The sequence below is a fragment of the Tachypleus tridentatus genome, chromosome 13 (genome assembly GCF_004210375.1).
Source record: "Tachypleus tridentatus isolate NWPU-2018 chromosome 13, ASM421037v1, whole genome shotgun sequence".
Classification (NCBI taxonomy): Eukaryota; Metazoa; Arthropoda; class Merostomata; order Xiphosura; family Limulidae; genus Tachypleus; species Tachypleus tridentatus.
This window is the reverse complement of record NC_134837.1, coordinates 175,092,373-175,117,313: the sequence shown is the minus strand read 5'-3', so window position 1 is coordinate 175,117,313 and position 24,941 is coordinate 175,092,373. Positions and strand designations below refer to the sequence as shown.

At 32.5% G+C, this 24,941-nt stretch overlaps 1 protein-coding gene across 3 annotated transcripts; it reads right to left on the bottom strand.

The window, feature by feature from the left end:
* Nucleotides 1-1,085: 1,085 nt before the first annotated feature.
* LOC143236968 (ADP-ribose pyrophosphatase, mitochondrial) lies at nt 1,086-23,684 on the bottom strand. 3 transcript variants are annotated; one of them, XM_076475711.1, is made up of 7 exons: nt 23,517-23,681; nt 18,282-18,393; nt 16,583-16,772; nt 9,518-9,700; nt 7,686-7,797; nt 5,485-5,628; nt 1,086-3,788 (listed from the first exon to the last, which is right to left on the bottom strand). In XM_076475711.1, the coding sequence occupies exons 1-7, from the start codon at nt 23,646-23,648 to the stop codon at nt 3,558-3,560; spliced, it is 1,104 nt and encodes a 367-aa protein (XP_076331826.1). In that variant the 5' UTR covers nt 23,649-23,681; the 3' UTR covers nt 1,086-3,557. The 3 variants fall into 3 exon arrangements, with proteins under 3 accessions (XP_076331826.1, XP_076331827.1, XP_076331828.1); XM_076475712.1 differs by lacking the exon at nt 9,518-9,700 and having other exon boundaries at nt 23,517-23,684; XM_076475713.1 differs by lacking the exon at nt 18,282-18,393 and having other exon boundaries at nt 23,517-23,655.
* Nucleotides 23,685-24,941: the final 1,257 nt, after the last annotated feature.

Here is a 24,941-nt window from a genome sequence, read left to right as displayed (position 1 = left end):
GCTTCTAGTCAAACCTTTCAAAATTGACAGCACAATAGAGTGACAGAGTGGACTTGAGATAATTTTTTTACATAAACAAGAATTAAATGGCCCAAAACTTAAAATAACAAAATTTACATGGATGAAAGGAGGATTTACTAACAATAAGATACCAGATTCCTTTAAAACTACATCTAATAAAAACTATTAACAGGTTTGTTTCAGTAAACATGAGCCAGAGTAAAAGAAAGGTCATTATGATTTCTTTCTCAATTTTAATAGTACCCACTTTGTAAGAAAAGGAAAAAAAAACAACAACATATCAGATACAAAAAAATTCATCTTATATATTGTATATATTTTTTTATTGAACTAACACTTATCAGTTTTGTTTTGAGCAAATTACCTGATTCAAAAGTTGTTAAAATCTAAGGGAATAAAAAGAAACTTGGTAAAGTTCACAATTAGAAAACTACTGAGGGCAAAAAGAAAATGTGGTCATAAGAAGCTGAAAACATTCCAGGTTGAATAATTACCATGTCTGGTTGCTTTACATATGCTGCAGATAAAGGAAGTAGAGACATAATTTAAGCACCAAAGAAAGAACTAATTATCATTGAGTTTTAAATTGAAATATAATTTAATTTTATCAGTATCCAAAAACAATTTTATTTGAACATATTTCAGAAATGGACAATCACAGTAACTGACAAAAATGTGATTCTCATTTAAATAACAAAGTGTATGTGTATGCCTTAAAATGTGGTTCATTTAACTATATTATTATGTTTTGGTTCTATTTGATTTGATACTGGATTCCCTAACATTATTATGCAATTAAATACATTTTGGATTTGTTATAATTACAGTTTACAATAATTATTAAATTTAATATAAGTGTGTAGAAGCTGTCTAAAGATACCACACTTATTAATTTAAGGTTTTTTCAATATTTTTTAAAATTGCATTAGGTATGCATAATCCAAAACATAACAGATGCACTGAAATTCTGAACATAATAGGAGGAATGAACTTTCCTTTACAAATACTTGAAGATGAAAAAGTATATTATAGCAAGAAGTTTCTGAAAAAATACTAGGATAGTCTTTGTATTTCATTCACCAAATCTTTATTTAAAAATGGAGACATTTCAAGCATATTAATAATATTATAAAAACTCATATGTAGTCCTGTAGAAATAAGTTTATTATATGCTCAGCTATCAAATCTTACTGTTACTACTGAATAAAGCAACAAGAAAATTTTCAAACATCTATAGGTCTAATGTTACATTCCTGTTAAAACACCATTACATAGAATCATCAGGCAGTTTAGCTTAATTCTCTGTTTCTCGACCATATTTGTAAGTGTTCCAGATGCAAGTTTTCTGTGCATAATACTTACAGTAAAAAAGAAAAGAAAAAAGTATCGCATTACAAGTAGCCAACCATTTAGTAAGAGAGGTTTAAACAACAGCCATTTTAAGACTACAAGAAAAAAAAGAGTTAAGTATAGTGAGAAATTCAATTACTGGTGTTCAATAAAACTGAGAAATCCAGTTACTGGTACAATTCTACTGGCTATTTTACAAAATTTGTAGAAGAGACTTAGGGAATCACATATACCAAATGTTGTTGGAATGTGGAACTCCTAAAATTGAAGCACACTAACCTTTATATATGTGCTTATTTCATGCAACTTTTTAAACAAATTTTAATTCATTCATAGATCTAAAATTTAGTTCAGCTGTTCACTTACAAAAGTTCTTAACATATAAAAACAGAATTTAAATTTTCTGATTAAATCCTTTCCATAAACATGTATAATGAAAACTTCTTGTTCATATAAAAGAAAGCAAAGGATCTGATAAATCATTAAAAATAATAAAAAAACACCTTAGAATAATCATCTTTTGTTGTTTACTTTTTTAAGCAACAGTACAAATATTATTCTAGTTCATAGATGAAAAATTAAAAACATTTGAAACCTGTAAAGTATTCAAACAAGAGAATGAAAACAAAGTTAAAGTGATTCCTTCTAAGAAGTTATTTTAATTGATATTTGAAATTAGGCTTATCTTACTTTAATTTCTGCATTTTCCTTTCCCAAAAACTTGCTGTGCATTGTACTTATCTCACATTTAAATTATGATACTCAAAAGCATAAAAGTTTTTAGTAAATGACTCTACACATTAACTTTAGAACTTAAGCTAGGTTCTATCAATTTTACTGCCATTTTAACCTACTTATTTACTTGTCAAATATATAACATTTTGAAAACGTATTTATTATGTTAGGAAAACATGTACATTCAAGAAATCAACTAAACTCAAAAATATGATACCCTATAACATTACTACTGAATAAGAAAAGTTCATCTTTTGATAGTGCTCGGGTTATAGGGTATCATATTTTTGAAAACTTAGTAATTATTTAAAAGCTTATGTTATTGTCATAAAATTTGCATATGAAAACTATTTAGACCTTTTATGTATCTATGTTTACAAAAGAAAATGACTAAATTCTAATAGTAATTGATTTGATATTCAGTTTCCTTTAACAATGACTCATGAAGGACTATTTTGAACAGATATAACAAAATGCTCGATTACAATGACAAAAGTGGCACCATTTTCATCTCTCAAAAGCAATCATTATTTGACAGTAACTTTAATCACCCTATTTCCAAAAGAATATTAAGAGTTGGTTTATTTAAAGTTGTTTTACCCTCTCTTCAGTTAAGCACAATTCTTAAATGGTTACATGAACCACAAATAATAAAATACTCTTTCCAATATATTTTAATTTTGATTTCACTATTGTGCAAGTGCATTTCAAACTACAAGAATTTTATCAGATGTCATAACACAGCTATCAACAACTGACCACAGTGTTATTCTGGCCCCACATTTAACTCTTGAGATTATTGTTAATACTTTTAATATCAGCAACCAATTGCAGTGCTTGCACTTTAATCAATGACTTTAACTTTATTATCCACTTTGTTAACACACTAAGCACTTCTAACCTCATCTGCACTAGGCTAGTATTATAATTATAATGATCTCAGTTGTGTTGATGTCTAACAAAAATAACTATTCCTAGATTAAATGCTTCTGAACGATGTCCTCATCTCACAAACTCTACAATTCTGATAACCTGTGTTGTACTGTTGATTTTAATACAAGTGACCATTTTCAAGTTAGCACTATTAACACTGCAGACAGTATGTAGATCAATCTTGGTAAGTTTCATGTTATATTATAAACATCAACACATTTACACAGAAGTGTAAATGACAACAGAGTATAAGGAGTTACCCATGATTCAAAACTTCAGTTGATAAGAAATTAATATAACTGAACAGTAGATGCATTAAATTAACAACTTCAAGTAGCAGAGTATTTTCAGTGTTTCTGAGGAGTTGATCATTTCCAGTGTAGTAAAATTTAATTATATAATTTTATGTAACTGACAAATCACAAATCTAATTTATAGAGGAAGTACACTTCTAACAGCTAATAACATAGCACTAAGGTAAAATAGACATGTTCTCCCTCTCAAACAAACAGAAATCCTCACCAATGTGCTTCATGATATTCTGCAACAGAACATAAGAAATTTGAGTGACTGGCATACAACTGCAAGTCTTGAGAGATGTCTGTCCAACGAACTTTAGCTGCATCATCTCCTGCTTGAAGAGGAAACTTCCCAACAATGTCTCCAGTTTCGTCATGAAAATTATAAACCACTGTCTCCATCCATGCATTATCAGTGTTGCGAGGGTCATCAACATAGCCTCTATAGATCTGTGGTATTAGGTGATATAAAATAAATATGTTTTTTATTTGTTCTAGACACAAAATGATGTAAAATTAATTACACTGGCTAATATATTAGGTTGTGCAGAAATAAATGTCGGAATTCTCACAAGAACATTTAGAAACTGAATATTGAGTAACTAATCATTGGTTGGTTGGTTGTAAACATTTGTTTTTTACAAGTTGTCTTAATCGTCTGTTGTTTCAAATCTACTCGGAGTAAGTTTTTAACCCCCAAGGCAGCATGGACAAGAAGGACTTTCGTTTGATTTTGCTCTACAACTTCAAACTTGGACAAAAAGCTACCAAAACTACACAGAACATCAACCAGGCATTTGGCCATGGATCTGTTACTGAATGTACAGTTCAGCATTGGTTCCAAAGGTTTTGACATGGAGATGAAAGTCTTGAAGACCATGAAGGTCATGGGAGGAAGCCATCCTGAGATGAAAACACATTAAAGGAAGCAGTTTAGACAGCCCCTTGCACAAGAGTATGCGAGCTTGCAGAAAATCAAATATATCCAACCACCTGAGTGTGACTGGAAAGAGGAAAAAGTTGGATAAGTGGGTTCCACATGGGCTGACTGAAGATCAACAAAATCAGCATTATAAGACCTGTCAAGGATGACACTTCAAAAATTGAATGAATTGGGAATCAAGGTTCACCTCATTCACTTTATTCCCCAGACCTTTCCACTACAGATTTTCATTTTTTCAAGCACTCTGACAACTTTTTAAACAATAAAAGCTTTCAAAACCAGGCAGATGCAGAAGAAGCTTTCACAAAGTTCATTCATTGACCATAGAAACTCTGATTTCTACAGCAGGGGCATAAACAACATCGTAAAATGCTGGCAAAAGTGTGTTGAAGTAAATGATGCTTTCTTTGATTAAAAGATGTTTTACAACACTGGTTTATACTTTTCCAAACTTCACAGTTAAAAAATTACATTTATTTCTGGACAACCTAATAATAATAACTATATAACTACTTGATCAGTTGTATTACTGACCTGATATTAATTATTACCCATGTCAAAACAAATATGTAGTATTGCATTATACTGCTAACTACTGTTTTAAAAACAGCAAGAAAGGATTTACTCTTATGTAACAAATATATATTTATGCTGATAAACAAGGGTTTTCAAACAGAAATTTTGGTGACAAGCAGAGTTAATATATTATGGAAGTATATACAATCAATACATTTTAAAGTATATTGTTTTGGAGTCAACATTATGCTAGAAAACTATAAATGAAAAGACCTTACTACTTTTATCATTCTTGTCTTTGCAAAGGACAATTTTTTGTTTCTTGTCTCTGCACATATACTTATTGTAAAGCCCATATACTGAGAAATGTGATAATTAACTTACTATTGAAGAAGACACAGAAAATAATTTTTACTTCCTTAAAAACTGAGTGTTTAGTTCAACTACACAGACAAAAGAAAGATTTAAGTATATAATGACTACTATGTATTTGAAACAATGTTAAATAAATTACTTCCCTTTTAACAGGAAAAACAGTGTCTATAATAATTAAATTAAGACCACTGAAAGCCCTGTGAGTGTATGCTACATAGTTGCAGTTCAGTCTTAAAATTAAATACATAAATGAAAAAAAACAACATAATTTAAGCTTTCTTCTAAGTTTCACTAGTGTATATAAATTCAGACCTCTTTTCCATTACTGAAAAAGTTGTCCAACTCAGATTCCTGTTGTGCTTTCTCCTCATCTGACATAGACAGGGAATTTAAGGCCTCTTCAAAGAACTCTCTCTTCAGTGTGACAGAAACAAGTTCACCTGGATCAACCATACCCTGGAATTAAGCTTTTGTTTCAGGTTAGAATCTTTGTTGTGAATATCTTTTCATTTCAATACAACAGTTTTCTTACAATATATCTTTAAGGTTTTCTACAGATTATTCTCATAAAAAAAATAAATTATGTTATGAATTAATAAAACAGACATTAATGATGCAACTGCCTTTTTATGTCCACAAATATCGAAGCATATTTGACAAACTTTAAATAAAATTGTGTAGCAAAAACAAACAAGTTACAGTTTTGTGAAATTAATACTAAAATTAACAACAGCAAAAGAAATTAGCCCTAATTTTATAATGGTATACACCTGGGTGTATTCAAATGCATTAACAAAACTAATGTTACTGTCAAGTAGATTTCAGCAAAAATCCTTTTACTTGAGACAAGTATATATACATATACGATTACTTTAAACCTGTACAAATTTCTCAGAATAAATTTTAGGCAGAAAACCATAACTTATTTTAAAGTTTTGGAATGACTTCATTCATTTTTAGGGGTTGGAGAAAATGTTTTTAAAAGGGTGAAACATGATCCACACACAAGCTTCAAAAGGTGTATAAACTATATTGTGAAATATAAAACTATTTTTTTAAAACTTTCTGATACAACTTACGTACTTGAAGTCAAATAATGATGTGATGATCAGTCACTTTTCTACATTCCATACAATATTAATGTAACAAGTAATTTATTACTATCACTGTGGTTTATCAGGATTTTGTTGGGAGGTAATTTTATACAATATCATTGTAAATATGGAGTCAATCATTGGGCTTAAACTTTTCCACATGATATGTAAAATCCAATATTGTGCCAAATATATGAAGTCTGTACATTGCTCTAAAAGAAGAGAATAAATGAATTGTGTAACTTAGTTTATAAAGTTAATCTTATGTGTAAATTTATCAAGTAAAACATAATTTTACAGTAAATCTGGTGGTCTCTTTCTTAAATCAATTATTCTTTGATGCAAGTCACAGAATAAATCATTCTAAGAGAAACCAAGTGTGAAGTGATTCACATGCACAAATTGAAGATTGCATAAAATAACATGTTATGAAAACATTTACTCTCTAATAATATTAGTGGAATTATCATTCAACATCTGAGCTGACAGCATAATTCAATCTGTCATGGTCTCTTTTTTTATTCAAATTATAAAATCACAATGTTTTTTGATAGTTCCACATTTTTTATTTTTCTCCTCTAATCCAGATATATAAATATTACAATTTTTAATTAGATATGAGGTCAAAATAGAAATTTGTAGCTTCAGAAAGTAATGTCAACCTTATGTTTTAAACCTTTAGCTTGTTTGTTCACCTTTTTTGCAATTGCATTTTCAGTTCAAGCTACTCTTCTTGTTTTGGTATTTCTTAATAACCTCTATACCTCCTTTTTAAATGAGCAATTTTTAATAACTTTGTTGTAATAGGGAATTACACATTATTTATTCTTAAAGCCAAAACTAATACTTTTCAAACCTTAATGGCTTTTAGATTTATCACTTTGCAGCTACACTTAAGAATACTGAAAAAGCCATTTACCACAGTGGGGCAGCTCTGTGTAAACAAAGGATTGAGTTACTAGCACACAGAGCCAAATTACAATCATGTTTCACACACTGCCTTACAATGTGTGTGTGTGAGAGCAGGATCTGTTATTAGACATATCTTATAAAGACACAGTTGTTTATAAGAATAATACTATTCTTATGGTTAAGTATTCCCATGTATAAACACCATTCAAAAGACATCTGTGATACTGTGAAAAACCTTGATTAACTGATATATATCCTGAATATACATCTCCAAAGCAGTGTATGAGTGTCTCTTTCTCATTAAATCTCTAGACTACATGTCACCTACAGATCTATTTAAAAAGTAAATTTTAGTTTATTAAATCCAAAACAAGAACTTTACAGTAACAATATTTTCGAACATCACTGTTCGTTATGTTATGATGGCAAAAACAGTAAGAGAATTTGTCATATTTGAGAATTCCTCAATAAATATGGTAAAATTATGGCATCTGAGGTCTGACTTACACCAGGGATTGCCCACTCTCCTGAGTCCTTTCGCTGTATTGAAACAAACTGCAGAAGAGGAAGTCCAGATGAAGGATTTTTGATAATATCACCTTTGTCATTCTTTTTCCATCTGCAGTAAACAAACCCAACACTTTATAAATTTTTGCATCAGTTGAGATGGATGTTCTGTGCTGTTCCAAGTACTTTCTATTTAATGAATCTACATTAATGACAACTCACAAATTGAAAAGACAGTTATAGTTAAGTTTGCAAACTCTCTTTCTTAACCTGAAGATGACCTAAGAAGGTCAAAATGTTGTTCTGCTTTATTCTAATTAAAGTCTTAATACCCATACCAGCTGCCTTGAGAATACAACAGTATAGAGTATATGCGTAGCTATCCAGGGGTCTGCAATCCCTTGGTTTGGGAACCTCTGGATTAATGTATATTTTTTATTATAAGAATGATATTAGACTGTTAGTATATGGACTTAGGATCACCTTAAATCTCTTAAGCTAGAGAAACTGCATGAACCATTAGTTGTAGTATCATTCAAAATATCACTAACAGTGATAGCATCCAAATGATGAAACAGTGTAAAAACAGTATGTTAAATACATTATATGCATTACTGCATTGATTTGTAGTTCATATCTATGTGTACAGCTTGTTCTGATCACTAATCAGTATTAAACAGACAGATAAAAGGCATTATTTATCATTTTAGACTGATATTGCATCATAACAATAAAATGTTCAACATATGAATATTTCTGTGTAATAATGTACTTGTTATACATCACCAGAGCCAGATTCTTACCATGTGATGTTTACATGTTATTTCTAACCACTTGTGCAACTGTTACTTGGGATAACCCTGTTCATATGGTTGTAATTTCATTTAGAATTTCTAAGATGAACATCACTGAAAGAAACTTAACTGATTTCTAAAGATAGGAGAGCAAAAGGCAGTAACTAATGTAGAAAGTTTCCAGGTACGTGTAACATGTTTATTTTTATTCCTTCATTCATTTTATAAAAGAAATCATTTACAGCCAAATGGATAAAATTTGATGAAACAAGTCACTGTGTTGGTAAACAAAATAAGATTTTCTTTACTTTATGCTTTTTAATTGTTAAAGTATCCAATGATTAGTTTAACACATCTTCTTCAAGAATCATTTGGAAAAATGTAACTCCTTAAAATCAAGCAAACACTGCCATCATCTGGCTGAAAATCCCAATTTATCCATCAAACAGTGACAGAATCCAATGACATTTTTTACTCTTTGGCTTAAAACTAATCCAAACCAAGCTATTAACCACAAAATTAAGAAAACTGAAGTTTTATATGGTGTTGTGTATTAGGAAATCATGACAATAACCCCAGCAGAACATGAAAAACTTGTAGGTTCAAATAAAGAGTTGACTCACAAGTCCTAGCTGAATGTATGGAACAAATATGTTTGACCTTTAGAAATACCGTGAATTCATATATATATAAGAATTATATTAAAGTTTGCATTTCTTTCTATGTACATTCTTTTTTCAGTCAAGGGGTATGACCCATGAAGCCATCATTCATTATCAAGAATTCATGCTCTAACATGAGTTAAACATACATTATGCACATTAATATGCTGCTTTGGATGTTGATTATGCATTTAGAAGTTATTGTACAATAGCTGTTTCTTGACAATGTTAACTTTAATATCAACTAGCATCTCTCCCAGTGATTGTAATGCATACACACACAGACTATTATATAGAAATTTCTCACAGTAGTGTGTCTGTAATAATTATTGTTTGAAATTTTTAAGCTTGTGTAAAAAAAGCTAATTATTTTAACCTGGTCACAACTGGATCAGCTGCATGGTTGGGCCCCCAGCGACCCAAACAACCTCGCCCTTTTAATCCTGTTCTTCCCTGAAGATTTATGGGATAGCCATTCACAATGTGGTATTCACCCTGGTGACTTTTGCGATTGATCTTTCCATCTAATAAATTCCATTTAGGTTCAAACCCAGGGTCTCTAACAAATAATAAAGCACATATAAGGTTACTATAAGAATAACCATGCAATGTAAACATTAAAAAAAACATTACAAATTTTTGTGAATTAAATGAAATATTAATTCAAACATATATGCATGTCAAAATATGTAGGTATTTTGTTGCTCACATCTGTATGTGATATAGAATTCTCAGTGAAATGAATTTTTGGTAAAAATTCTGAAACCTGTGAGAAAACCCAGATAAACTTTATTCACTTAAGTTTTATTGCAGCAAAATTGACAACTTAAAATAAGCAAAGCAGAATAAACTGGTCACTTATTTTCCAGACACAATAGACATGATCTGGAAAATGAAATTCAAAAATCATAACTGACTTGGTTAAGTTGCTGATAAGGTAGTTCCACACCTAAGAACTTATTAGTATGAAAACAAACAAACTAGTCTCATTATTCTTAAAGAGCTTGTTTCTACAGTTTGTCAGTGTTGTGAATGAGAGAAAATCTACTGATTTGTATGATAGTGTTGTGGATCAGAATAAATAATTTGTGTTATACCTGTCTCCTTCTAATTATCACCTGATCATTCTACATATAACATATCATTGAGTCAGTGGAAAATATCAACATAAGCACAATAAATCTAAATCAACAAATCCAAGAGTCAATCTGCCTGTATGTTACACCATTTTAGGAATAGGATAGAAAAAATAAGCTCTCAAGATTAGTCACATCTACTGTTATGAGAAGCAAGATAGAAAACTATCTTTGAAAACTACTGAATACATGTGTTCAGCAGTTTGTAAATCATATAAAATCTAAACATGCCATCTTCTAGCATCCTGAAGAGATTATAAACCATATTGTGTCTAGTCTATTAGAGTGGTGAAAGATGGTACAACACAGCTACTAAGAACTTCTGAGTGAAAACAAAGAAGACTATAAAATATATCAACCACACAAAATGTGATCTGACATGTGAGTAAGTGGAAATTCTAATTATGTTGCCATAGAAAAGGTATATATTTTCACTAGCCTGTATACATATAGTGTTTTGTCCTGAACTTTTTCTAAACTGCCTTGCATATTTTATGGCTGAAAACAATTATTTCTAAACCATATGGTTAGCAAAAAACATTTAACACTAAATTCCTTGTAAAATGTAAAAATTAATCAAAATATAACAAAAGAAACTTCAAATAACAGCTAAATAAATGTTAACAGAATTAAAATGTATAATGGCCCTAAAAATTCAAAAATACACATAAGATGTACAGCATCACCATCGCCAATGATGCTTTCCAGTGTTAGTGGAAAACCCATGGAAAAAACATGTCTTTGATGGTGCTGTCGTTGAGAGTCGTAATGACAGTAAAACATGAGCTATAGTGATTCAAGTACCACAAAGGTTACATGTTATATCAGTCCCAGATAAAATAAAATAATGAGTTAAAAATCTGTGAGTAATGCATAGCCTAGTTAGGACAACTTCCACCTTCCAATCCTTACGGAAACAAGACAGCCAACTAGCAACAGGTTGTCAACTCCTGAGTGGCAAAGAGCCGAGCTTTGAATACAGGACTGTAGTCCATATATGGATCAGGCAAGCTAGCTGCAGTGTCAGTGAGCTTGTTTCCATGAATACTAACATGGCCTGGTATCCAGAAAAAAATAGACAGAAAGAAACTGGCCAGTCAGTTTTGAATATTAATGAGAACAGGGAGAGAAATAACATGAAGTGATTCCAGGGCCAGAAGAGAGCTAAGCAAGTCTAAATAAATAGTACAAGTTGTGTACTGCACAGCGTCTACATGATCAAGGGCATGAGAAATGGCATAGAACTCAGCAGTGAACACAGAAACTGTAGAGGGGATCCTGTATGCAATCAGTGAATCACAAAAAATTATGGCAGAGCCCACAGAGTCACACGATTCCAAACCATCTGTATAAATAGGAATGAAAGGATGGTTCAAATGTTATTCAGTAAATAGAATACAGTATTTCTAATCAGGAGTATCTGCCTTTCTCAGGTGACACAAAGAAAGGTCACAGGTGGTGATGGTAATAAGCCACATTGTGATGGGTTGACCAGTAAAAACAGCAACATTACCCAAAGATAAATCCAATTCAGCCACCTGTGTCTGGATATGAAGGTCAAAAAGGAAGAATGGCAGAAAATCTATTCTGAAAAAGCATACCCCACTGAGGAAGACACAACTACAGGTGATAAGAATAAAAATTTTGAAGCATACAGTAAAGAAAGTTGCAAGTAGCAAAGGTGAAGAGGAGGCTCATGAGATTCAGTGCACAAACTCTGGACTGGAGAAGTGAGAAAAGCCCTTGTGCAGAACCAAATCTCTAGTTGGTGAACAGGGTCCAACATTTTCAAGGCCAAGGTCCTGACAGAACCATAGACCAGTTCCAATCAAATGAAGGCACAACAGATCTTTAGTACAGAACACTGATCCATCCCCCAAAGAGGTGGAAGAGAGGACACAAAGGATGTTCAATGCCTTTGTACACTTGAAGCTTAGCAGCTTGATGTGTGGAATGAAGGTCAGCTTATGATCGAAGATAAGCCCCAAGAACTTCACCTCAAAGACCACTTCAACAAACAAAATAAATGAGGGCAGTTTAAAGTTGCTGCTCAATAAACCTCATGCCTGATTACTGGCACAAAATGAGGAAATCATCGACACAAAACCCATTTGCAATGATAAGAGGAAGTTGCACAGTGATGGCATTAATCTTCACATTGAAAGTGTGACACTTAAGACACAGCCCTAAGAAACTCCAAGTTCCTGTGGAAAAGAATGAGAAAGCACCGAGCCCACACAAGCTTGGAATCACCAATCCATTAAAAACTTTTCAATAAAATTGGGTAAATGGCCACACAACCCATATGAGTGGAAGTCTTGCAATGACATATCTCCATGAAATATTATAAGGCTTCTCAAGGTCAAACAATAGAGAGACAAGATGTTGTTGCTTGAAAATGACTTCTCTGATTAATGTTGTTGGAACCCAAGCTGGATGGACAAGAGAAGGTTGTTTGATTTGAGGAAACAAACAAGATGAGCATTAACTTTCCTCTCTAAGATGTACTGCCAGACTGATAAAGAGCAAGCTAGAGTTTCACTAGTGTAAAGGGGCAATTATAGTCATACAAACAATCGAACCAAAGGATAAGAGGCAATTCTTCTGCTCAAGATTTGATGGCCAAGAAGGTGAGAGATGAAATATAAGTGTTAGATGCATAAGGAAAGCTTCTGCTGACAGTATCAGCGATACTTCAAGCATTAGCAGCTTCCTGGCCATTGGAAAGAAAAATGAAAAGGGGTATGAAAGCATACTTCCCACTGACCTTTTAATCTTGTCCCATATGATTTAGGAACTGTTGGTAGAAGAGATACTGGTTGTGAATTTGACCCAAGATTCCTTCTGGCTATTACATCTTATCTACTAAGCATGTGCACATGCCCACAGAAAAGCAATGCAGTTTCAAAGTGGGGAATACCTACGAAAGGTATCCCAAGCCCCTTTTCGAGCCTTCCATGCCACTTGGCAGGCAGAATTCCAACACAAACAAGGATACAGTGGAAAACATATTGAGGTCTCAGGAATAGACTGAGCAGTTGCTTGGACAACAGAGTCAGTCATTGCTGCCATGCAAGATCAAATTCCAGGTTAGCAGTGAAAGAGGGATAGTTGGCCTGGTCTAGCTTCAACTGAAGCACGTAGGTAGGGTGGCATCGACCATAGCCAGTCCCCTTCAAAAAGATAGGAAAATGATCACTGCCCTGTAGTCAGTGCCAGATCAAGACAATCATAGGGCTTAGGCACTTTCTGTTTGTAGGCCTTAGGCACCGTGCCTGTTGTGCCTAATAAATAATCCAACACTGCCTGTGAATCAATGTTAACACCCCAAGAAAAGTGAGAGAAAATTGAAGAGGAGCAGATAGAGGGTTCAACAGCAGTAAAAGAGCAACTAGATGCATGAAAATAAGTATAAGAACCAGTATCGAAGAGAGAAAGGTTGTGATCTGAGAGCATATGCTCTATGGAATGACTCCTCCCCATCAATATCAGCACCACCATAGAAAGGATTATGTCTATTGAAGTCCCCACAATTAAAAAAGGAGAGAAAACTTTTCAATGAGAGCATTGAGGTCTGATTAATCATAGGTCTTCCAAGGAGACAGGTAGAGAGAACAAGTAGTGATGGTACAACCCAAGGAAACATGGATTGCAACAACCTCCAAGGTTGCATTGAGCGACAAAGACAGAGCAGCCACATGCTGGTCAACAAGTACTGTTACTCCTCCATGCACTCATCAATTGCACAACCTGTCATTCCAGCATAAAGAAAACTGTCAAAAGGTAAGTGTATTGACACTTTTCAGAAATATCTCCTGTAAGGAAAGAAACATGGCATGATAGTTATCAATCAGAACCTTAATGCCATCCAGACTAAAATGGAAACCTTGACAGTTCCATTGTATCAGTGTGGCCATTTTTATTTAGGTGTAGAACTCTTTGATTTAAGATCATACTGTTTTTCTTTATTACAAAAAGATCTTTCAACCTCCATGTATTCTGACCTGAATCGAGCAGGCAGGTATCTGTCAACAGTTGTAGATTTCAGCAATGGAGGGCTAGAATGAAATCATTCAACATCTCAAGGCCAAAGAAAATAGACCCAAGCATATGCCAGAAGACAGAGCCAAAGGAAGTGGACATGAGCAGTCACTGGAAGGAATGATGGGAACAGAGACAGGAGTAAACGTGGTCTTCTCAACGTGTTTAACCAAAGGGGTCAAAAGACTCTGCACATGATTTGAAAATTACTCTGTTACAGGCACAGAAATATTTGTCTGCCCTCCCACTGAAGTAGTGGAACGTAGTGCAGTAACATGTCTGAGATGAAGGTCAGGACAATAATATTCGAGCCTCAGGGTAAGAAATGTTGTGAACCATTTTCAAATGCTGTACTTTTCTTTTCCTCCACCTACCTAGGATAAGAATGAAAGTAACAGGGATGAGAGCCAATACAGTTAGCACAGTGAGGGCCCAGTTTGCATTCATATACATTATGGTCCTTGCCGCCACAATGAGCACATGTTGAAGAGTCACAACGTGGTGTCTTCAAGTGACTGAACTGCTGACGTAGGAAACATCTGAGAGGGTTGGGAATATGTGGTCTTACAGTTCAAATAAACTACCTTGACAGTGGTAAACATCAAAATAAGAACATTATTAGGCTGCATAATTCTATCCTTTCAAATGGAGAAACCAGTGAGGATCTCTGAGTTGGGGTTGTTGTTCAAATCTCTCTCAACAATAACTCCTTGTGACATGTTCAAAGTAGCATGAAGAGTAACCTAAGTGGATATTTTCACTAAAATGTCTCCAGAACAAGTTTCTTGACTGACTTAGGAAAGACAAGCTCCTCTAGTCCCTTCTGAATAAAAAAGAGAGAATATGCTCTAAAGATCTGTCTAACAAAGAATGTAATATCAGAAAATGAGGTACAAGTATAGAAGATGTTGAAGATTGCTGTTCAGAATCTTCAAGATGTGGTCATTTACCCATAAGCTGTTTTTTTATCATTTTATTTTTATTTGGATTCAAGGGATCTGTAATAGAAGAAGAAAGATTCAGTACCCATTGATCCCATCCACCATAAAGTCCTACAAAGGGATGCACTAAAGTCAAGTAAGGACACAGCAGCAACACTAGGGTTTCATGAGCAACAAAGACACAGCAGCAACACTAGGGTTTCATGAGCAACAAGGACACAGCAGCAACACCAGGGTTTCATGAGCAACAAGGACACAGCAGCAACACCAGGGTTTCATGAGCACTATACTCAAACAGTGGCATTAGGCACAATGTCCACAACAATTGTTTATAATGTCCAACACTGGTACTCAGTTCACTCTAGACAAAGAGAGCCAGCCAACTTACCTAGGCAGGCTGCAACAAGGCCACCCATCTACAAGCATTCAAGGCATAGTGGGGTTGGACCCCTCAATTACCAGGATTTTCTCATCCCCTTCATGGATCACCAGACACAGCAAACATGCAAGTGAATGTCCAGATCCTAGAGGAAGTAAACTAAAAGTAATGAACTTTCTCCTGGAGGTCCCCTCACCATGTACAGGAATTAAACTCGAGGGGTTAAACCAAGTGATAATGTAATTGAAGTCTACATTGAAACTTGCAGGTTATATCACTTGCAATTAATTTTCTGTACCTGGAGAAACATTTAATAAAACCTTTCCTTGACGTTTTCTAATCAATTTGTTTGGCAGAAATTGTATAACCTATCATGTGAGATATATGATTTGTAACATCAGTCCATTTGGAAAAAGAGGTATAAAAATAATAGACAGAACAGATATATGGTCCAAGGAATCAAGATCAGCTCATGTAGCTCAAAAGTTATAGCTGTATCTTTGTATTCCGAATATACTGAATCCAAACCTGGTCTAGATATAGAGATACTTCCAAGACTGTTTGTATGTACATGGGAGAATTGTATAGAACATTATGCAACTTAACAGCTAAACTTCTCCAAAATAATGTAACTGTAGTTTACGCATAGTCATATTGACCTCATAATCAAATAAAAGAAGTTTAATCTGAATGAATAATACAAGTAGCCTTAACATATGCAATGGACTTAGAACTGCATAAATGTAGCCATGCCACTAACACACTAAGGTCTGTGACATAAATTATGAGTATTGATATAACTATCTTCAAGCAATTCAATAAAACAAAAACAGTACATGGTACATTACATATGCAATCAACAATTATGATTTAGTTCAAACACTTTAGTCCTTTAAAAAACATTAACAATTCTACTGAAACATAAAAATGGGAAACACAAGTACCCAATGTTAGGATCAGCCCATGACATAGAGGTCAAACCTTTCATCGAGTACCATGGTGGATGATAATCATCCCACTCCACTGACCAGGGAACTTTCTCAGCTGGAACAGGTAATCTTTCCACTTGCTGTCCTGCAGTTCGTGGGTAAACACCATTTCTACACTTACAATGAACCATTCTGGATACAGTTTCTAAAAAATAAGCCACAGAAAGAGAAAAACTACTGTATATATTGTATTTAGTGAAATACCTTGAAGGGACAAATATTTTATTTTATTGTACAAAATCTAGAAATGTACAACAGATGAAATAGTAATATTCACATTCAATATGTAATTATTAGCATCTTTTAAAGCTAATTATTAATTGTTACTTTTCTGCATATTTAAATGATTAAACCTCCATGGTTATTACAGTCAAATGAGTCACCACAAAGCTTGATTGTAGCATATTTTTTTTTACAGCTGGTCTACACAGGAACTCCCTACTGCCATGGAAAGTTATTACTATTAAAAGCAACTACTGTATGAATAGCTGAAAATTAAAAGATGAGCATATATTTGAAGGGCAGGGTTTATGCATACCTCCACAATATAAACCAATATATTATCATCAATTGGATGTCATTAACAATAGGTTAAAACACTAATAAACTGAAAGCTTGATGATACATCTGTCTGAAGATAAGAATAATGTATTTGTTCAGTAACACAAGTGGGAAATGCATTTCCCAAAGACTAGGAATAAGCTCATATACTTAATATCTGACCAGAAACAGAAGTTAGGTAATTCATTAAGAAAGACTTGGCTTATTATACAAAGTGAAAGTTACTACTTTTATATCCAAAGAAATTTAAGAATCTGCATGCTAAAGTTTAAAACCTAAACCAATACACTTAAAACTAAGACAAAAGATTGAAACCTCATGATAAACAAGTGAAAGTTATGCTTATGAAACATCTATACACTCAATAAAGTTATATAGTATGTTTAAGTGCCCCTCAATTTAGTTACATTACAAAAGTGGTAAACTTTACACTATAAATAAAACTAATGTTAAATATATTTTTAATGCTCATAATGTTTCAGACTTAAATGTTATAAACATTAAAACATCTGTTTAACATTACCCTTTTTTCATGGTATAAGATTTACCACTTTTAGTTGTTTTCAACCTTCTCAAATTTAATTGTCCTTGACCTTTAACCCAAAACTGTCAAAGATAAATTGGGTCAAGACATTTGTATATAGTACTTATTATATAAGTTTGGCCAAATTCTATATATTAAATACTAAGATCAGAATGGACTGACAGAATGTCATGCCAATATAGTTTGAAACAGTGGGAGCCTAAAAATATACAAGGATTAGTCCAATGTCTCCCATATAAAAACGTGTGTGTATTAATTATTTAATTACTTAAAACCCACATCCATTTGCAAAACAAAATAAAATATTGTTTTATTGTTCAAAAATGTTAATGCATTTCATTTTCAGTACTCGCTGAAATTTGGAAAATTAATCATACTTTACTATCCAAGATGGGACAAACGAAACCTGCCAATGGTTTACACATGTTTATAAAAACTATAAGTGCACATACAGTAAACAAATTTTACTTTTTGCCTAACACACAAACTGGTACCCTTAATGCAATCTTCTGTAACAGTAAACTGTTGAAAAAAAAGCAATACACTCACTTAGGCTTCCAGTAATTACAACACTGTACCACTGACCACACGACCGTTTTTCTAAAACTTTCTTGGAAGAAGCTTTAGGACACGTGTGAAGATACTTCCAACTAGGCTGGAGCAAAACATTACAAAACAGTTAAGAATTTTAACTGTATTTAATAAAAATAATAATAAACTGTTCTTAGAAATTAACCATATTTAATCTGATTTTTTATTACATTGTTGTTAATTTGGTGGCATACATGTAATCTCTTAAGGAGAAAAATAATAAAAAATATGTTCATGTTTTCATTATTTAAGTTTACAAATCTGATGAGGTCTATAAATTGAAACTAAAATCCTGAAGAAAAACCAAAATTACACTTACTATTTAAAACTTAATATTTATCATTCAGTGCTTGACTAGTGGCGATTTATCATAATTACTGTTTTACATATCTCAAAATGGCCCTAGTAGGACTTAAAAACTAGTGAACTTCAAATGTAGAGAAATCAGTAATAAATCTGATAGTTTTTGGATACTGCAGTCTGATAAAATAGCCATTCTTATGCATTTTTGATAACCCATAATTCCACAATGATATCTTACTAGTTTAAACTGTTTATAAGTCATATCATGAATAACACAATTTTTTTAACTTCAATAAATATCTTTGTAGTTGCTTTTCTCTTTTCTCTATTTTTTTTAGTTGGGCCTCAGTTTACTTCAGAAGATTCAAGTGTATTTACTAACACTTCTAATAGTTTATTTTCATTATTACTTGCATTCAAAAGAATTATTACACTACCCTTTATCTGGTCTAATAAAAAAAAGTTTTTTTGTATTCATAACCGTTCAAATGCTTTTGATATAACTTACTATGTTAAAGCCAAGTCTGACATTTTTAATACATTAAAAACTCTACCATTAGTGCTATACATTAGAAGGTTTTTAATATTTGTAATAATTCTTCAACTTTTGTACAGAAATCTCTCACTCCCACCTTCTTTCTTTTACTTGTGTAAGATTCTAGTCTGAAACATTACATATTACTTGATTTTGATTTTGTATAAATGTTTTAAGATATAACTGAAGTGATGAAATGTAAACATGTATCTTCAATAATCTCAACATAACTTTCTCCTAATGACAGAAATATTAAATTAATTATTCTTTAACTTAATAAAGATTTTTAAACAAAATCCACCCAAGTGCACAGGGGCACACAAACCTCTGAAAGAAAGTTACAAATTTTATTTATACAAATGAACAATTCTTTTTCATGAGAGTATACCACAAGAGCAAAAGAAAAAGATATTAATACATAGCAAACTGTGTAATATCATCTTCCTAAGTCTTGACGAAACTTGGCCCTTGCTTTCCTTCATATACACTTTGGATATATAACACTCCATATTCTTGTCCTCTGTGTGTGTGTGTGTTTATACATATAAAAATACACATAAATATACAAACAAATACACTGTACAGATACTACCCTGGGGGTCAAAAGCTGGGTAATTGGTTGATAACAGATTAATCATCTGGCTCACTAAATAATTACATTTAACTAACTGATGCTCATAATAGACTTAAATAGTTAAAATAATCAAAAACAATAATAATCAGAAACACTAATTTCCACCATTTCATTGTTTTTGTGAATTATCACACTTATTGAATAAGCTGAATAATATTTTAATCAAAAGTAATAATGAAGAATCATAATGGCAACATTTTAATTGCTTGGATAGTTAAGATAACTAATAACAATTATGATTAATTCATTATGTTTAGACATTAATTGAATTAAACCTGATTTCACTTAATAATTTTACTTAGCTCTAACTGATGCTCCTAGGTTATCAATTATGCTAATTAATCACTTAGCTCTCAGGATGATGAAATGTTTCACATTCACAGTCAAAATTCCATTCTATCATCAAAGAAAACTTATGAAAACCTTTCCCTGTAAATTTCTAATGATATATGTGGGATCTATATGTGTTTAATTTTGAACAGTTGTCTGAGATGTTGATAATTTGAACTGAATGAAAGTGATAATTGTTGGGAAATTTCCACTTATAACACCTTCAAACACAACTCAAGTTACAAGAACCAAATAAATAATAGAAGTGTAAAATGTATGTAATATTCACGTCAGTAATTTGTATCTTATATAATTCTTCTTACTGCATGGGTGCCTAGTACATGAAACATGCAAAAATACAAATAATATTAGCCACCATATCAATTTGCCAGTTAAGACTACTTGTGTGTAGGAAATTGTATACATTTGTTGTTGAAGAATGGATACATACACTGATCTGATGGCAATATAAACAGCTTAATCATGAGAAATATCTTTATTATGCTACTTGTAGTTTCCTTTTCCCTTTTTTTTACTGGGGATTTACTATGGTTAACACTGTATAGCTATGTGTGTGTGTGTGTCTATATTATTAGCAAACAACTTTGGATTGGTGGTATTGATAGTTATCAGCAACCACCTCTAGGGTGGTGGAATTATGCTAGTGTGAAATAAAAATGAAACACATTACCCTAGAGTAGTGTAACAAAGATTTCCAGTGAGAAGATATACATGACAGTCACCAGAAATAGAACAGGCAAAAAAACTGAAATTATGGGCTAACAGACTTAACTATATGAATTCCAAATAAGGTCACATAGAAGGTTCACAAATTAATCTATATGTACACTAACACTCCAAGCCTTTGAAACAAAACATTAGATAAAGAAGCTTTTGCTGCAACTAGTTATAACCATAATAACTGATAGTTGCTTAAAAGTTAAGAAAATGTGAATTAACTTCTAATCAGAGCAAGCAATCTACTTAGGTCCAATATGTATATAAAGAAAACTGGTAACAAGCATGGCTAACTAATGTGCTATTTTATATTCATATTTATAAAGATTGAAATGAATTGTTTCCTGTGTTGTGCCCTCACTGTTGCTGGTATTTTCTGTCAGCGTTACAGGTTATAAGGTCTTCCAAACAGATCATCTTAACATCTTAAAATGTTATACATCTACTGTTAGATGTTTAAAATTTATGTTCTGTTTTTACTTCACATTTTATCATGAGGCAAGTATATCCACTTTCTGGTTTTCTTAGTTTAAGGGTAAGAGATTTTAGCATTCTAAGGGAAATGAATAAGAGAAGAACCTAAAAAAAATAAAATAAAAAAAACCAAATAACTTGTCCACTTTCAAAAGATGGACCTTTTAAAAGCACTCATGTTATAAGGTTTTTATTCATTTCTATCAGGGCTTCTTCAACCTAAATTGTTTTCTAATATCATAATAAATGGCTTAAAATATGTTTGTTTTGAATTTCACACAAAGCTACTTGAGCTTAAAACATGTACTTGAAAACCACATAATAGTGACTGTAGAATATCTAGTTTGCTAACAATTTATTTAATCAGTGTATAGAATACATTACTGATACTGACAGTGACATAATGTGTTAAATAAATTGAATTATTGAATTACAAGACTAATTTTTAAGGCATGAATGCAAGTTTTCAACATTTATTTTCTTTGTCATAAGAAAAGAACTGACCAAGATCTCTTTTACTATAATAATAAAAAAAAGATGTCATTTTATACCTTGTTTTTATTAGCCAATAGAAAATGTTAATAAATGAATCTTGATGTTACTGACTGTCATAACACAGTGATTTAATTGATTACCTATGAGCAGCAAATACATCAACTAGTGCCATGTAAACTAATCAGTTAACTGAAATTACAATGACTTTGATAAATTAAGATTAGTTTTTCTCATTATCGTTTTGACTATTCTATCAATCAATAAAAAAAAATGACAATTAAATCAATTACCACAAAAATAATAAACAAAAATTAGTTATTTCAACTATTAATATTTTCAGTTTTACACAAATTTTTATCAGGATTATTTATTTTACACACAACATTTCACTAGGGATATAAGAACTGAGGCTAATGGAATGTAATTTAAAAAAGAGAATGAGTTGAGTATTTTGTGTGTTAGGGAAATAAATGATGGCTGGCTTTAATTTAAAATACATGTAAAGTAATGTATGTGGAAAATAAAAAGAGTAAAATACTGATGGAAATAATGTTAAGTCTTACAGAAGAAAAAGATCCTGGTGTTCTGGTTAATCAGTCTCTTAAGCTGTCCAGTTAATGTGCTATTTAGTGGCAAGGGAAATAAGATTTTAGGTTAAATCTACAGAAATATGTAACACGTCTAAAAATAATATGCCGTTTAAACCACACTTAAAACAGTGTGCTTAGTTTTTGAGTTTCTTATCTAAGAAAGAATACTGAAATGTTGGAAATGGTGTAATGAAGAATTACTACGAGGAATATTCCATGAATAGGTCATCTTATAGGGAAATTTTAAAATACCTTACTTACTTTATCTTTTCAAAAACCAAGTTACCAGTTTATTTTATTTCTGATAATGTAGGTGATTGACTGCAATGAAATCAGAGGATGTTCAAGAAACATGGACACAAGTTTAAGTTTTGGAAAAGATCAGTTTTCTTTTCCTCTCAAGGTGACAGATTTACGGAATGAGTTGCCAAGAGTAGTGAAGGCCAACATTTTACTAGAGCTTAAGAAAAGTACCTGATGATTTCCTACAATGTTACGTATAAAATAAAATCTGGTTTTACGTAACATTGTAGGTAAGGTAAGCCTTGAAAATTGGACCATTTTTTTTTTACGTTTAGGAAGTTAACAAGATATTACCTTGTTATTTTTTCACTTTATGTAAATTTAAAGTAACGTCAATTAACGTTAGCTTAGGCAAATTTGGAAAAAAGTATATGATTTTCTACACTTGAACAGAATTAGGCTTACAAAATTACAAAAGAAAGCAAGCCTACACGAGTAACGTTACAAATACAATTTAGTCTTAACACTGTCAGGCTACACTACTGAAAAATAGAAGCCATTGCTTCAGTAACTGTTCTGGTAGCATATTTTCAAACGTTAAAATTCGGGTTTAACCCTCAATATATTCGATGGGTAGAGCATGAATACCGAATAGCCTGTTGTATTTTTGTAACTTGTAATTATAATGTGTATAGCCTTACGTTAAGTAGTCAATAAAAAAACCCAACAAATACTACCTGCTTTCAGTTTTACTATTTCAGAATTTAATGGCGTTATTTTCTAAATTTAGCATTCTTCTTTTAAACATAAAACAAAAAGACTTGACGCACATAATCTAGATCCTAACATACATTTAAATAACCTGATGTGGCTGTCACTGCTTTCTTATAACCGGACACTTTAGCACTACCAGTACTTAATATAACAGTTGCTCTTAACAACCAACTAACACCACAACCAAACAAACTACTTTGCAGTGCCATGCGGAACAGGTTGCCTCATGCTACACGGAAAATCCCTCTAGTGATAATCAAGTTTTGATTTTTCAGATCCTGGCACCATTTACAAATTACCCGTACCCACCTGTATATATATTACTGACCACCACATTTGGCTTTTGATACATACTTAAAGTATTTATTAATGTGTATTAAATTGATGAAATAGTGAAAACATTCACTAATAAAAAAAAAAACATTTTAGCGACCATGTATCAGCCCGCAGAAAGTAGTTCAGGGACTCCTTCCTGGATTTTGTGCTTACAAAATGCTATGACGTGACTGGTGACGTGCTTTTAACGCAGTCTCTGGTGGGCTTTATTCTTTTGATTGTTTGTTGGTTTTTTTTTTAAATTTCGCGCAAAGTTACTAGAGGGTTATCTGTGCTAGCCGTCCCTAATTTAGCAATGTAAGACTAGAGGGAAGGAGCTAATAATCACTACCCACCGCCAACTCTTGGGCTACTCTTTTACCAACGAATATTGGGATTGACCGTCACATTATAACGCCCCCAAGGCTGAAACGGCGAGCATGTTTGGTCCGACCGGGATTCGAACCCGCGACCCTCGGATTACGAGTGGAACGCCTTAACACACTTGGCCATGCCGGGTCATTTAATCTTTTAAAGCTATGCATTCGAGCTATCATTTCAATTTATATAAATAGGAAGAAAGAAGGCTGTTGCTATAATGCTCAAAGAAGCAGAATCGGTATGATACTTTTATCTACAACATGCACTTAACCTGTTTAAAAATTTACAAAGCAGAAGGTTGTTTCAACAAATTTCAAATAACTCTCTCTTTGAAAACTGTAAGAGTCTGCAGGCTGAATTTTGAACCATCCAAATATATGGCAAAAACCTTTAATATAAGTTTGTTGGATTATATTATTGTTTAAACATTAGGGAAAAACAAGACAAAAACCATTAAAAACAAGAAATTAAAAAACTCTCTCAGGTTTTAGACTTAAATCCAACCTGGTTCTCCTTATATTATTTTTGTTTGTTTGTTTTTGAATTTTGCGCAAAGCTACTCGAGGGCTATCTGTACTAGCCGTCCCTAATTTAGCAGTGTAAGACTAAAAAGAGGGCAGCTAATGATCCCCACCCACCACTAACTCTTGGGATACTCTTTTACCAACGAATAGTGGGATTGACTGTCACATCATAACGCCCCACAGCTGAAAGGGCGTACATGTTTGGTACGATAGGGATTCGAACCCGCGACCCTCAGATGACGAATCGAGCGCCTTAACCACATAGCCATGTCGGGCTAAATT

Bases quoted from the DNA above. Each gene is read 5' to 3' on its own strand.
- LOC143236968 (XM_076475711.1), bottom strand. From the start codon at position 23,648: ATGGCACTGCAAAGTAGTTTGTTTGGTTGTGGTGTTAGTTGGTTGTTA. The intron at 18,394-23,516 runs GTATGTTAGGAT...TGTAATGTTTTG, and splicing joins CCACATCAGGTTATTTAAAT to CTCCAGCCTAGTTGGAAGTA. The intron at 3,789-5,484 runs GTCTGAATTTAT...CTAATACCACAG, and splicing joins TTTTCAGTAATGGAAAAGAG to ATCTATAGAGGCTATGTTGA.